The sequence below is a fragment of the Canis lupus genome, chromosome 20, assembly GCF_003254725.2.
Source record: "Canis lupus dingo isolate Sandy chromosome 20, ASM325472v2, whole genome shotgun sequence".
NCBI classification, from domain to species: domain Eukaryota; kingdom Metazoa; phylum Chordata; class Mammalia; order Carnivora; family Canidae; genus Canis; species Canis lupus.
Window position 1 is genome coordinate 40909653 of NC_064262.1, and position 15228 is coordinate 40924880.

Below are 15228 nucleotides of genomic sequence, written 5' to 3' on the forward strand. Positions count from 1 at the left end.
TGGCTCAGCGTTTTAGCGCCACCTTCAGCCCAGGGCCTGATCCTAGAGACCCGGAATCAACTCCCACGTTGGGCTCCCTGCATGGAGCCTGCTTCTCCCTCTGCCTCTCTGTTTCTCATGAATAAATAAAATCTTAAATATATATATATATATATATATATATATATATATATATATATATATATATAGAGAGAGAGAGAGAGAGAGAGAGAGAGAGAGAGAGAGAAAAGGGTAACAGACAAGTGGGACTACAACTTTATATACAGTGGTAAGGGAAGAGCTCACCACTGTAATGTTTGAATTCTCTAAGGGAAAGGAGGTCATCTCCAGTACACAGAAAAGTGACAGGCAGATGGAGGAGTTGGTAAAAACAGCTTGCTTGGAATGTAGACCATTATGGCTCAAGATAATCAGGGGATGAATCCGGACTATCAGCAGGGAGTGGCATCCAAATTCCTTAGGGCCTGACTGGTCATTGTGGGGACTCTAGTTTTTGTCCTAGGAAGCCACTGAAGAATTCTGAGCCAAGTAGAGACAAAGTATAACTTCATGGTTTATTTTTTTTTATTTTTTTAAATTTTTATTTATTTATGATAGTCACACAGAGAGAGAGAGGCAGAGACATAGACAGAGGGAGAAGCAGGCTCCATGCACCGGGAGCCTGACGTGGGATTCGATCCCGGATCTCCAGGATCGCACCCTGGGCCAAAGGCAGGCGCCAAACCGCTGCGCCACCCAGGGATCCCCTAACTTCATGGTTTAGCAAGAACACCACATCCTGAGTGAAGGTTATACCTTACAGAGCAAGGGTAGGGGGCAGGAAGATAAATGTGGATGTGGTTGCAATAATCCAGGTGAGGGATTTTAGGTCAGGATGCGGGATGGGAATGATATTGGAGGAGGTATCCAGATGCCAGATTGAATTTTGCTGATGGGTTGAATGTGATAGAAGACATGGGAACCAAAAAAAAAAAAAAAAAAAAAAAGACATGGGAACCTAGCAAGGGCCTTTTTGAAGCCCTAGAGTAAATGCAGACCTGGGGGGTTTCAGAGTAAGCTTGGTTCTTAGAAACTTTCAGGCTGAGTGAAGTAAGTCAATTGGAGAAGGACAAACATATGTTCTCATTCATTTGGGGAATATAAATAATAGTGAAAGGGAATATAAGGGAAGGGAGAAGAAATGTGTGGGAAATAACAGAAATGGAGACAGAACATAAAGACTCCTAACTCCGGGAAACGAACTAGGGGTGGTGGAAGGGGAGGAGGGCGGGGGGTGGGGGTGAATGGGTGACGGGCACTGGGGGGGGGCACTTGACAGGATGAGCACTGGGTGTTCTTCTGTATGTTGGTAAATTGAACACCATTAAAAAATAAATTTATTAAAAAAAAAGAAACTTTCAGGAATCCCTCTCCTTTCCTGTTTTTTTATTCCCTTTATAATGCATATAGGATGTATTAATGTTGCTCCTCTCCCATAACAAATTCCTTGACAACAGGAATTGCTCTTTGGTACACATGCAGCATGCACTTAATGGATTCCTGGCATGAAAGATGAACAATTCCATTTACAACAAATGGCAATGTGGAGGTCTTAATAGAGACCTTTTAGCCCCCAATGTACAGACTCTTTCATTAGCCTCATGTAATATATTCCATCAGGTATACAATGAATTTGTTTAATTCCAGGTGACAGTTCAGTACAGAACAAAGACTGAAGAGCACATGTTGGCAGGATTCTGGGCTAGGTTTACTCTGACCTCATAACTAAGGTAGAAATGACTGAGTGACGAGAAATAAAGAGAATATGAGCCACTGTATGATTGATTCTTTTATTATATTTTTTTTACAAAAGTTTATTCTTAATGTACAACAGGATCTAAGACAACACTTCATCCCAGCTATAGGTGGCAACAGATGCTATGATAGGGAATCCAGATGTTTAAGCAGGAATGGAATTAAGGATCATCACTGCCTCAGGCACAAGGAACAGCTTACTTTTTGCCAGATTTCTTAATTCCACCTGTGGCTGCAAAAGGAAAAAAGCGTCTCAGCTAAAGAAAAATATACTCCTTATGGTATAGTGCCAGGGGCCTGATATGCATATGTCAGTTCTTGTGCTTGACATTTCTTTTTATACAAACATGCACAGAGCTTTACCAACAGTCCATTCTGGGTAGTATTTGGATGAAGATGAGGCATGAGCATGAATACTGGCTGTGCACGGGCCTAAATCTACAGCTAAGTATTTTATATACTGGCTCATTTAATCCTCATCCTCTCATCAACCCATTTTACAGATAATGAAGTCTTAGCGATAGGTGTTGTTTAAAGTTATAAACTGGTCTGTGACAAAGCCAAGATTCCACCATGGGTAGTCTGACATCCAAGACCACATTCTCAACTGCCACATCATATCATATTAATGATCCCGGGGTGTGAAGGACTCATTATCTTTATTTTATTCAATTTACATTTGACCATATATGTGGCACATAGTAGATAACTTAATAGTTACAAAATTAAATATGTCTAACACAGTAATAAAGATCTTCTATGTCTTAACAAAATAAACCTTTAAAAAATGAGACCTGTAGTATATATACAATGGAGTACTACTCCACCATCAAAAAAATGAAATCTTGCCATTTGCAATGACATGGATGGAACTAGAGGATATTATGCTAAGTGAAATAAGTCCATCAGAGAAAGACCATTACCATATGATTTTATTCATATGTGGGATTTAATAAAACAGGATCAGAAGGGAAGAGAGGAAAAAACAAAACAAGATGAAATCAGAGAGGGGGACAAACCATAAGGGACTCTTAATCATAGGCAACAAACAGGGTTGCTGGAGGGGAGGAGTGTGGGGAGATGGTGTAACTGGGTGGTGGACATTAAGGAGGGCACTTGATGTAACGAGCACTAGGTGTTATATTAAGACTGATGAATCACTGATCTCTACTTCTGAAACTAATATATGTAAATTAATTGAATATAAATGAAAAAGAATCTTAATGAAATCTTCAATGAAAAACAAGTAATACAGGATTTCCCTAAAGATTGACCTTGTCCCTATACACAATCACAGATTAAAGGAAGGTACAAAATACCTTACGATCCAAAAGGGAATCTGAATAACTAGAATCTCAGGACTGTGAATCAAATCAAACCCAGTGAGATAAAAGTCTTGGGAAGCCCTGGATGACCCTCCCACCATCCCAGCCTCTACCAGCCCCAGTGTGGCTCACAGTGATCCCACAGGGTGGGCACAAATAACTAGAAGAAATTGTTCATTAGTTTGATAAATGTAAATAGCATCTAAGAAGCACAGAAAAGTATTCGGGCTGTTGGGCTTGAGAAATCTTTTGGTATGAAACCAACTCTTCCTACATAAAGAAAAGAGGCAGAATGGTGGATTAGATTAAAACAGCATATATCGCAATAGCACATTAAGAAGACTGGACTTGGGATCCCTGGGTGGCGCAGTGGTTTGGCGCCTGCCTTTGGCCCAGGGCGCGATCCTGGTAGACCCGGGATCGAATCCCACATCAGGCTCCCGGTGCAGGGAGCCTGCTTCTCCCTCTGCCTGTGTCTCTGCGCCTCTCTCTCTCTCTCTGTGACTATCATAAATAAATAAAAATTAAAAAAAAAAAAAAAAAAAAAAAAAGAAGACTGGACTTTATCTTTTAGTCTAGGCGCACCCAGAAGTGAAGACAGGATGCAAACTAGTTTACTGGAGTTAGCAATACGAGTGGTTAAGTAGAGAAATGTTATGAGCAAAAAAGCAGCACTGAAATACGAACTTGGAGCAAGAAATAGTGGACTATATTTGGAAAACTCAACTCTACGAATTTGTGCATAAAATACAGGAATTTCGGTGTTTCCCATTTCTGCCGCTTCCCTAAAGAAGGCTGTCCGGGACGAAAGAGACTTCATTTCCGAGTTGCTTTGACTGCCGCCCCTTCCCGCTGGGGCGAATCCAAGCCTGGCGAGGGGGGCAGTCAGCCGTAGCGGACGCGAGGACCCGGACCTCACCCAGGACCAGATTGATGCTCAGAACGCTTGCCCGGCTTGAGCGCTCTACTTGGCCCTCACTTACCCAGAGGTCCCTTCCCCGCGGCCTTTGCTTTTAGTTCCTCGAGTTTCTTCTGCTCCTCCTTCTGTTTCTGCTTGAATGCCTTATCTTCCTAGGGAGAGGCAGACTGGGTTCACTCCAGGCAGATTTCCCAGTCCCTCCGCACCCGCCCACGCCTCCGCGCTCGCCCTCACCTCGTCCATCTCCTTGGCCTGTTTCTTGGGCTGCTTCAGGGGCTTTTTCTTGCCACCTGTGGGGGACACAAGCATGCTCAATTCAGTCCCCGCGGGGTCCTGTCCCTCTAAGCCCCATCAACCGCAAACACTCACCTTCGCGGCCGGACATGGCGCCTGCCGACCCTTCCCCAGACCCTGCCACCGGAAGCGGAGCTCTCCTTCCCACCCCCTGCGCCTATACCTCCACGCGGGGCCTCTGATTGGCTGCTAGTCAGGAAGTTGCGCTCGCGCTGCCGGAAGCAGCTCTGGGGGCGGGCGTTAAGGGGTCAGAGATCTACTGAGTGGCGGGCGCTCGGTTTGGGTTGCGGCTTCTGCGCTGGGGCGCCAGGTACGAGGGGAGGGTCGGCTTGCCAGGGGAGCGTCCGGAAGCCAGGAGGGGTGCTTAACCGGAAGGCGCTATGCCTGGGACCGTGCATGGGGAAAGCACTGAAGGTAGAGAGAAGGGCGCGTGTGCAGAGGCCTTGAAGTTCTACGCGTTCCTGGAACCCAGGAAAGCGCGCATGGGTCAAGGGAGATGTGAAGGAGGTGACAGAAATATGGACCAGGGCTAGATCACCTGGTCCTAAAGTTTCGGAGGCCACTGGAAGGAATCTGGATTTTATAAAGCCGGGCTGTGACTTTTTGCAAAATTCTGTTTATTCATTTAATCCATTCTTGTTGAGTATATACTATATACAGAGTATTACAGGCACTGAGGCGGCCGTGAACAAAACAATGCCTGCGCAGGCAGAGCTGACATTCTGGTGGGTGAGATACCCCATTAGCAAAGTACATAAGTGAAATACACATCGCAGGTCATGGGATACGTGCTTGGAGAAAAAGAAAGCAAAGTGACTGGGATGGAAATGCATGACAGTGACACTTGAGCAGGACCTGGAAAAGATAAGGAAAGAAGCAATGCAAATAGCCAGTAGCTGGTGTGAAGGTCCGGCTGTGGGGATAGCCTAGTGTGTTCCAACAACATCAAGAAAGTCCATTCATGGTAATTACCTGAACGATGAGTTAGCTAGCTTTATTGTGGTAAATGTTTAGTAACATATACATGTATATATGTATCGAGTGTATCAAATCATCATGTTGTGTATCTTATACTTACACAGTGATATGAATCATTTGTATGTCAACAAAGCTGTGTTGGGAGGAAGGTCCATATGATTGGAGCAGAGTGAGAAGGGTATGCTAGTGGAAGATGAGGTGAGAAAAGAATGAGAGCCAGGACAGGGATGCCCTGTAGACCATGGAAAAAAATTTGGCTTTTTACATTGTGAGAAATGAGGAATCATTGCAGAGAGAGACATGGTTTGGCTTGTTTTTTTGTTTTTTAAGATTTTATTTATTTATTCATGAGAGACACAGAGAGAGAGAAGCAGGCTCCACCCAGGAAGTCCGATGCAGGACTCCATCCCGGGACTCCAGGACCACGCCCTGAGCACGGAAGGCAAGCGCTAAACCGCTGAGCCACCCAGGGATCCCAGGCCTGTGTTTTGAAAGGACCACTGGCTGCTTTGTTGACCATAGCTGTAGTGGTTAGAGTAAAAGCATGGAGACCTGGTCAGAAGGCTCTTATGGTAATAGATATTAGTCATTGGGACCAGGTGGTAGCAGTGGCAGGGGTAAGAGAAGGAGGGATTTTAGTTTTAGAAAGGAAGTAGCATTTGGTGATGAATTGGATATGAGATGGAAGAGAAACCAAGGAGTCAGGGATAATTTGAGGGTTTTGGTCTGATTTGGACTTGCAGTTTCCATCAACCAAGATGGAAAAGGCAAGTAGGGGAGTGAGGTTAAGATCCCCATTAATCTTCTAACCAGATATGTGGATTGAGCAGTTGGGTAAATGAATCTGGAATCTATGGGAGAGGGCTGGGCTAGAAAAATCAGAGTGTAGTTGATTGTTTTTTAAAGTAATGGTTCTGGGACACCTGGGTGACTCAGCGGTTGAGCGTTTGCCTACGGCCCAGAGCGTGATCCTGGAGTCCCAGGATCGAGTCCCACATCGGGCTCCCTGCATGGAGCCTGCTTTTCCCTCTGCCTGTGTCTCTGCTTCTGGGTGTGTGTGTGTGTGTGTGTGTGTGTGTCTTGTGAATAAATAAATAAAATCTTTAAAAAAAAGTAATAGTTTTATTGAGATAACAATTTACATACCATACAATTCACTTATGTAATGTGTACAACTCAGCGTTTTTAGTATATTTCCAGTGTTGTTCAACCATCAGTATAATTAATTTTATAACATTTCTGTAGATGTCTTTTAAAGCCATGGAGCTGAATAAGAAAGAAGTCTAAGGACCTTGCCCTGCAGCCCTCTATGTGGAGAGAGGTTCAGGAGATGAATGGGAACTGGAAGCCAAGTGTAGAAGGCATTTGAAGGAGGTAGCACAAGGCATAGGCTACTGATAGGGCAAGTAAGGGGAGGACTGAGAACTGGATTTAGCAATGTGGAAGTGACCTGGACAAGAGCATTTCCGATGGCATTGTGGTTGTGAGGGCCAGATCAGAGAGGGTTCAAGAGAGAATGAAAGAAGAGGAACTGGAGACCGCGAGTACAGACAATCTGTCAAAGAGTTTGGCTGTACAGAGGGGCAGAGAAGTGGGGATGTTGCTGGAGGGATGTCTGATCAATTAGTGAGCAGTGTCAGGTGGGGAGAGCAAAGGGACCTGGGGCACAGCTTGGGCTTCCTAGAGCATGAATTCTTCATTCTGAAGAACAAGAGAGAATGTGGAAATTGGACAGATACTGGCAGGCAGGAAGGTATGATAGGAGTTTATAGAAGTTGTCTTCCAATTTTTAAATATTTTCTTAGGGAAAAATGAAGCAAGCTGTGAGTGAGGAAGAGGTACAAGTGATGGAGGTTCATGGGATGGAAAGTTGATAGGAGATGATCATCAGGATAGAATGAGAGAATGGATTTGGAGGGGCAGGGTTCTGAATGTGGCCCTCAAGACCATCTTAATATGGTCTCTGTTTACCTCTTCCACCTCTCTTCTGTCCTCTCTCCTTCCTTCTGCTGTTTTATAGCTGCACTCGCTGCCTTTCAGGTTGTGGATGGCCCCGAGTGCATCTCTACTTTGCCCCCTCTGCCAGGAACACTTGCCCTGTGCTGACCAACGGCTTGTGAGATGTTTGAGTGATGAGGGGCTGAGAGTCAGGCTGAGTGGGAGCTGGGTGGTTGAGAGGAGGGACTGGAATAGAGAAACAACCTGAGTCATTTCTTCACACAGCAAAGTCTGTTGTCACTAAGCTTGTGTTCTGGTGAGGGGTCTGGCAATGTAAAGAAGGCAAATATGTGCCTGATGGAGAAAAATAAAGCTGATGGCCCAGGAAGGGATGGTCAAGAAAGGCCTTGCCATGAGCCAAGACCGAGCTAAGACATAGAATTCTGTCAGGATGAGCTGACTGGAGCTGCAGAGGAAGAGTGGTCCAGGTGGAGGAAGTAGCAGGGTTGGCTTCACATGTTTGGGTGCCTATAGTGGGGGATAGGGGCAGAGAAGAGGAAAGGGATGACGGTCCAGGGGACCCGGCCTTGTTGACCACTGGCGGGCCTGGTGTTTGTGGCAGCGAGATGGGAGCTGTCGAGGGTTCTGAACCAAGGAATGCAAAATGATGAGTTGATAGAGCCTTGGGTTGTGAAGAATGGCTCCGAATGGCAGGGAGGAAGCAAGGACTGGGGAGGATGCTGTTGTCACTGCCAGGGATGGGTGACCTTCTTGGCTTCCAAGAGTGGTTGGCTAATAGAGGAGGAGCTGGGGAAGGAGGCTGAGAAGGTGGGAGGAAGCCAAGATTGGAAAGTGACTTCAAAGAAAAGGGTGGTGAAAGCTGCAGAGATTTGGAGAAGAAATCTGAGAAGCATCTGCTGGATCTAGCAAGGTGGAAGTTTTGCGGGGCCTCCAGGAGAGCAACCTTGTGGTGGAGTGGGATCAAGATAGAATGAGGGCTGAGGAAGTAATGACAGCCAAGGCGGACACTTTTCTGGTGAGTGTTTCTGAAAAGGAGAGGGCTGTCATTGGCTGGGCTGCAAGTCTGTGTGCTTTGCTTTGATGCAGTGTACACCTGTAGGATTGTTGTGGGGTCACAGTTCAGTGCAATGGGTGCTGACATTGAGACCTGGGAAGCTAGCTTGATCCCTGGGTTACAGATATTGTATGCCTTCTTGGGCTTATGAATGGGGCCCTGGAGTTCAGGTGTGGGACCAGCTTGGAACCAGTGTTATAGAAATGTTCCCCTCTGTGGCTCTCAGCTCGGACCCACTTTGGGCAGGAGGCAGGTCCCTGCCCAACCAACTTTGTTTCCTAGAGGGTCTGAGCTTCTCCAAGCACAGCATAAGGGGGAGGAGGTGGGGATGCTCTAAGATGGGCTCTATTATATCCAGAAGCCCCTTTCTTCATCACCAGAACTCCTCCAGTCAGGCTTCCTGTCCCCAGCTCCCTCTGCTTTTCTCTCTGGCCTGGTTATTTGGCCACCAGGTGTCACTCTGACAGCCAGAGTCAGTACTTGAGGGCTTGTGTGTATGTGGGGGAGTGTAGGGAGGTTGGCCAGAGGAGGGAGTGCTGGCCCAGGTTTGCCGGGAGCATGGTCACTGGCCCTATCTTGGGGTCCTCAGAGTCCCTGCTGATCTTGGGCTCAGACAAGGTCTGACTGGGTAATAGCAGTCTCCTTGTGCTGTTTAGGTAACAAGAAGTGGGTGGTGTTGTGGCCCAAGCATCAAAGCAAGGTTGAAAAGGGAAAGATTAAAGAAACCTAACCTGTAGAGCATGACTAAGGTTGGAGAGGCTGGGGGGGTGCCAACGGGGTCGGTGGTTGGAAGCTTATGGAAGGTCAGAAGATCTCGAGATGGGACTAGGAGCCTGGACAGTCTAGGCTCAGAGCGCAGAGGAGAGGTGCTCGTGTGAATCTAAGAAAAGCCGTCCTCTGTAAAGAGATCTGGACGTTTTGTTTCCTTTTTCTCCTGTGATTGTCTTCTCAGAGGACAGCTGAGGAGGGAATTTTCTGCCTTGGGACATAAACGACCTTTGGCCTTAAATATACGTATAACTGCTTCCTCAGTGCTGCAGCAGCCCTCAGAGTCCAGGCAGTTGGTTCTGATGGTCTCTTACAGAAATCTTTCCCCAAGGTTGCCTTGGTTCCACTCCTGATTTCCCCAGGAGTTTTTATGAATCTTTGTGGGGCTTTGTCAGCATGGGCACAACTCAAGTTTGAGAATTTTCTTTGATGTTGTCAGAAAACCTGGTACCAGGATTCTCATCCAAGTCCCAAGAGACCTGGGGGACATGGGAAAGGTGGAATGGGAAGGTCTGGTGGCATTGTGGAGGGAGGTGGAAGGCATGGTCTTTCTGTCTTTCTTTTTTTTTAAAGATTTTATTTATTCATGAGAGACACAGAGAGACAGAGACATAGGCAGAGGGAGAAGTAGGCTCCCTGCTTGGATCCTGATGTGGAGTCAGTCCCAGGACTCCAGGATCACGCCCTGAGCCAAAGGCAGATGCTCAACCACTGAGCCACCCAGGCACCCAAGGCATGGTCCCCTAAATATGTTCTTCCCTGAGCTGTCTGGGGGCATCCAGGGGAAGTCTGACTACAGCGGCTGCAGTCTCCAGGCATAGCAGGGTAGCGCTCAGTCTGGACTTCTTCATGGGAATTAGTTCAGAACTGTCCCTAGACCTTAAAACCTGACTTATGCCCAGCTTTTCTCAGCTCTGCGCTGATTTGTCTGGCATTCCCCACCCCCACCCCAACAGGTCTCCTGATGACAGGGCACAGCACCGCGTTTACCATGCAGCACATCGTGGGTGTACCCCACGTGTTGGTGCGGAGGGGCCTCCTTGGAAGGGACCTCTTTATGACCAGGACTCTCTGCAGCCCAGGCCCTAGCCAGCCCAGAGAGAAAAGACCTCAGGAGGTGGCCCTGGGGCTGTATCATCGCCTCACAGCTCTGGGAAGAGCCCTGGGGCACGACATTCGGCAGCGAGCGTCCTCCACAGCCACAACTTGGTGGGACAGATATGAAGAGTTTGTTGGACTCAATGAGGTTCGAGAGGCCCAGGGAAACGTGACTGAGGTGAGGAGGGAAGTCGGGGTGGTTGGCCCTGCCTTCTGAGTTGGGAAATGTGGCCTGGATGCTCCTGCCAAATATTCAGTAGCCACATGATGCTGGGAAGCCATGCCCAGATTTGCCTTTTCTTGAACAAATACTATTAGCAGAGGGATCTGACTCATTTCTCATGTGATAGTCTGGATTTGGTAGTACTGGGGTGATGATCTCTGTGTAACTGTGCCCACCTACCTGAGAACAGGTTTCTGTGTACTGAGCAGTCCATTGTGTTAGGCCAGTGAACACTTCCTACATTGACCCTTTGGGGTTGGTGAGAGTCTTAGAGTGTCCTCAAAGTCCCGAGTATAATTAAAATAGCCCCTGTGAAGGTAGAGGCACAGGGCTAGGACAGCATCATAGGTGCGGTAGAAAGAGCTGCCCGTGGCTGTGAAGCCTTTGGTGGCAACGGCAATGCAGTCTGTCATCTCTTTTCCTACTCCTGCCTAGCGCAGACCAGGCTGGTGAGGTGGCAAGAACCTGGGGTTCAGAGGGGGATTTTGAGGCACAGTGCCATCTCTCCCCTTGGAGGTGGTGATCTTGGCTGAGCTGCCCTTTCTGGGTCTGTAAAATGGAGGCCATAGCAATACCTCTGGTGGCATTGTTTTGAGATGTAGCTAAGGTAATGTGAAACAGCTTAGGAACCTTGGTTCCTCTTTGTGGTTTGTATCAGACTAGAATTGGCTGGGTTTTGTATATAGCATTAGCTATTTCCCAGTTTCTCAGTTTCTCAGGGGCAAATTATTTCTACCTGAATGGATAAATCTGATGGTTCTGATGGGTGCGGCCTGGGGCTGCACTTTGAGGATTGCCCGGATTTTGTGTCTGAGGGAATCTTTTCCACTCTTTGCACTGACACTGCACTCACCTTAGCCACAGCCTCGTTGGGAATGGAGCTGAACCTGTGTGGGCTTTGAAGGGAAAGGCAGACTGCCTCCATTGTTCTCTCTGTAGGCAGAGAAAGTATTTATGGTGGCTCGAGGGCTTGTCCGAGAGGCTCGAGAAGACTTGGAAGTTCACCAGGCCAAGCTGAAGGAGGTGAGGGACCGCTTGGACCGCATCTCCAGAGAGGATAACCAATACCTAGAACTGGCTACGCTGGAGCACCGAATGCTGCAGGTAGGCACCTCATGAGACAGCCCTTTCTCACTGGACAGGGACCTTAGCCCACCTGGTCAGGGAAAGGCAAGTTGGGAACCATCACTGGCTGGTGGTCAGAGATCTGGTGAGGAGGTAAACCAGAAGGTACACTGGGCCCCAGGCTTCCAGAGCCTATCCACCCACTTCCTCCTGTTGTATGGAGGTCAGCAGTCCAGGGCAATATGATCTGAGTCCCAGATTGCTGAGGAAGGAGCTTCATGGAGAGGGTACTGGCCCAGAGAGGGCCAGATACTTCCCTTTGATGGATTAATTCTGTAGTCATTAGTGCATGTCTGAGCAGACCCAGAAATGCTTGGGTAGAAGGTAGTACAGCTCATCTTGACCCCCCCAATTCCTTTGCTCCCTGTCCTGACTGGGCATACTCTGCCTTCATTCATTCAGCGGGTTAATGGAGCACGTAGGCTTTGCCAGGTGTGAGGAGGCTGAGCCCCAGGGACATCTGCTGGTGGCTGCAGCTGCAGGGCCACATTGCTGCTGTGTAATGCAGCTTTGCCTTTGCAGGAGGAGAAGAGGCTTCGGGCAACCTATCAGCATGCTGAAGACTCTGAGCGAGAGAAGTTCTCCCTCTTCTCTGCAGCTGTGCGAGAAAGTCATGAGAAGGAGCGCACTCGAGCTGAGAGGACCAAGAACTGGTCCCTCATTGGGTCAGTCCTGGGGGCCCTGATTGGTGTTGCTGGCTCCACCTACGTGAACCGTGTCCGGCTGCAGGAGCTGAAGGCATTGCTTTTAGAGGCACAGAAGGGTCCTGCTAGCCTCCAGGAGGCCATCCGAGAACAGGCATCCTCCTACTCCCTCCAGCAGAGGGACCTCCACGACCTCATGGTGGACCTAAGGGGCCTGGTACAAGCTGGGCCCAGGCAGAGCTCTGGAGCCCAGGCAGGTACTTCTCCCACCCGAGACAGAGACACTGATGTCCTTTCAGCTGCTTTGAAGGAGCAGCTCAGCCATTCCAGGCAGGTCCATTCCTGTCTAGAGGGTTTACGAGAGCGACTTGATGGCTTGGAAAAGACTTTCAGCCAAACAGCTGAGGTGGTTCAGCTTGCAAAGGCTGCAGCACATCCAGGCCTGGTGGAGCAAGCAAATGGGGCTCTGCCTGGCTCCTTGCTGGAACAGGGGAGCATGATCCTGGCACTGTCGGACATGGAGCAGAGGCTAGAAGCCCAGGTCAACAGGAACACCATCTACAGCACGCTGGTCACCTCTATGACATTTGTGGCTACACTACCTATACTCTACATGCTGTTCAGGCCCAGTTAGCCCCTGACCCTCCTCCAAAGGGTCTGAGGGTATAGGTGTGGATATGGATTTAGTTAGAGAATCCCAACAATGAAGTGAGCCTTTGGGGTGCACCCAGCCTCAGCCTGAGGCTGAGCACCGTCTGTGTGGCTCACTGGTAGGCATACTTTGCTTTTTAGAAAATACTCATTTACATTAATTATCAAAACTTTGTGCTGATGTCCAATTAAAATATCTTTGGGTTTGTGTTACTTAAAGTAATTTACATCAGAGTTTTTCTTGTTGAAGACTGAGATTTGGGACTTGAGGGTTGGACCTAGAATTATGGTTATCATCGCCCCCTTTAGTTTCTCACTCCTCTTGGTCTTGTCCTCAGTTCAGGACCATGTTGGATGTACTTCCCCTTGAGGCCTGGGTTTTTGTTTGGATTGCCTGGCCTGGCCTTTGCTTGCCTGACTCTCCGTCTCATGTCAGATAGCCAGGGAGTTCCAGTGAGTGGAACCTAGCCTGCACACTACTGACCATAGTGACTGCCTTGTTTCTGCCTTGTTACTTTTTCTGCCAGGGTGGGGAGAACCTTCTGGTTCTAACACTGGAGGGATGATCAGAAGAGAGCAGGGAAGAAGGATCAGGGGAATGGTTGATAAATATTGCTGGGGATGTAATTATAGAGATTGGGTCCCTGTGCAGAGAGCTTTGGGCAGCCTTAGTATGCCCCTAGAGTTAGGTGTCCTTCCATACACAGACTAAGGACAGCCTGTACAGGCAGGGGCAAAGCTCATCCCATCAACAGTGTAAAGTAAATGGCAATGATGGGGAGGGGCCTCCCAGAGGTGAGAGGTGCAGTGGGGGATCCTGGGGTGGACTGCCTGGAAAGGGATTTCCTTTTTCAGAGAACAGCAACCTTTGACCTCCTGAGTAAATGGCCATGAGTGGCCTGGTATGTCCTTGAGTAAACAGGAACAGCCAGGAGCACTCTGTACTCTCTGCGGGTCTGGAAAAGCCACTCCTCTGAGAGCATGTGGAGGTATGTAGGATCTGTGGGGAGGGGCTTCTGTGGGCTGGGACTTGTTTGCCTGGGCCTGTGTAGAACCCACTCTCAGCAGGGGCCTGTGGAGCCAGTAGGGTTTCCCATGAGATGCCCTCTCTCCTTGGAGCCTGTTATCAGGCTTGGGCTGTGTTCACAGTCCAAGTGTGGTCCCATGGGTTCTGTGATCTGGGTGCCTGGTTCCTTGGTCATTGGTCACTCTATTTTTGACCTTGTTTCTTTGTGTAATGGTTCCTCAGGATGGTGTGGGATGTTCACCCTCCTGATGGGGTACGAGATGCCACATCTGTGTACAGATGAGGGGAACTGTGGGGTTTGGAAGTCCTGTGTCCCTCTTTGGGATGAGGTAGGTCCTAAAGAGTGTGCACTTGAGTGAATGAGTTTGAGGAGGGGAGGATTCCAGACATGTGGGAGAGGCCCACAGGGTCCACACAGGCTGCGCAGGCAAGAGAGCCAACTGGGCTGAGGTGGGTGGTGGGTGTGGAGGAGTGGTGGAGCATAAGTTAGAAAATGAGGTGGAGGGCCTGGTTTCTCTAATGACGGAAGCCAGGAATAAGGGAACTGGGGAGGCAGGGCCATGCCAACCCAGGTAATAGAAAGGGGGTTGAAGGAAAGGGAGTGATCTGAGAAGCTGGTGAGAGAGAAATTGGAAGGCAGAGTTGGGTAAATGAGAGCCAAGGCAGATGCTTGATGGGAAGGGAGGATGACAGGTGGCAAAAGAGTGCCCGTGGTGTTGGCTTTTTGGACAGTAGCCAGTGTTGGTGACCTGAACCTTCTGGTTGAGGCTCTCCCTAGCCTGTGGAACCTCTGGGGGCTTCCAGGTTGATTTGTGTGTGACAGATTTGCCTCCCAGGAGGCTATCCCAATGGTCTTGAGCCAAATCCTGCAATAGTCGTAATGGATAGGCCAGGTGCTGGCTCCTCCTGAGTTTGCAGTGAGCTCGCCAGGTTGTGTGCAAAGGGCCCGGCAGAGGGCACAACTGGGCCTCTGCTCAGCAGTTCCTCCCTAGGAAAGCCCAGGTATTTGCCAGTGAGAGGGAGTCCAGACTTGCCCAAGGCTTCCCGGCTTAGGGTGGGGCCAGGTACAGGCCTGGGAGGAAAAGAAGGAAATGTGCCCTTGCTTGTGCTCTTCGCAGCCCGTGTGCCCTCCTTTAACAGCCGGCTAGGTGTGGTATCACCTCCACTTGCCAGTGAGCAAACAGGCGTGTGTGGGGGTGGGGGTCAGGTTACTTGGCTTAGTGGTGGCACAAACCCAGGCCCAACCCCAGAGCCTGTGCTCCTCTCGCACTGCTAGAGACTGGGGCGGAAGGAGGGGGTGGCTGTCAGGGATCCGGGGAGCCGGGGCAGTGGGAAGAAACCAGGCGCCCAGAAGTTCAGGTAAAGAAAG

At 48.9% G+C, this 15228-nt stretch overlaps 1 protein-coding gene and 1 long non-coding RNA gene across 4 annotated transcripts; one reads left to right on the plus strand and one right to left on the minus strand.

Annotated features, from left to right (window-relative positions):
• Positions 1–1815: 1815 nt before the first annotated feature.
• Positions 1816–4522, minus strand: LOC112665743 (uncharacterized). The gene is made up of 4 exons (XR_003140546.3): positions 4408–4522; positions 4273–4328; positions 4103–4190; positions 1816–2026 (listed from the first exon to the last, which is right to left on the minus strand). It is a non-coding gene; the product is annotated as an uncharacterized LOC112665743 (long non-coding RNA).
• Positions 4523–4534: 12 nt separating this feature from the next.
• On the plus strand, positions 4535–13051 carry CCDC51 (coiled-coil domain containing 51). 3 transcript variants are annotated; one of them, XM_025455729.3, is made up of 5 exons: positions 4547–4642; positions 6556–8284; positions 10048–10367; positions 11352–11516; positions 12060–13051. In XM_025455729.3, exons 3-5 carry the CDS (start codon positions 10056–10058, stop codon positions 12813–12815), a joined length of 1233 nt encoding a protein of 410 aa, XP_025311514.2. In that variant the 5' UTR covers positions 4547–4642; positions 6556–8284; positions 10048–10055; the 3' UTR covers positions 12816–13051. The 3 variants fall into 3 exon arrangements, with proteins under 3 accessions (XP_025311513.2, XP_025311514.2, XP_025311516.2); XM_025455728.3 differs by lacking the exon at positions 6556–8284 and having other exon boundaries at positions 4535–4642; XM_025455731.3 differs by lacking the exons at positions 6556–8284; positions 10048–10367 and having other exon boundaries at positions 4550–4642.
• The last annotated feature ends 2177 nt before the right edge of the window (positions 13052–15228 follow it).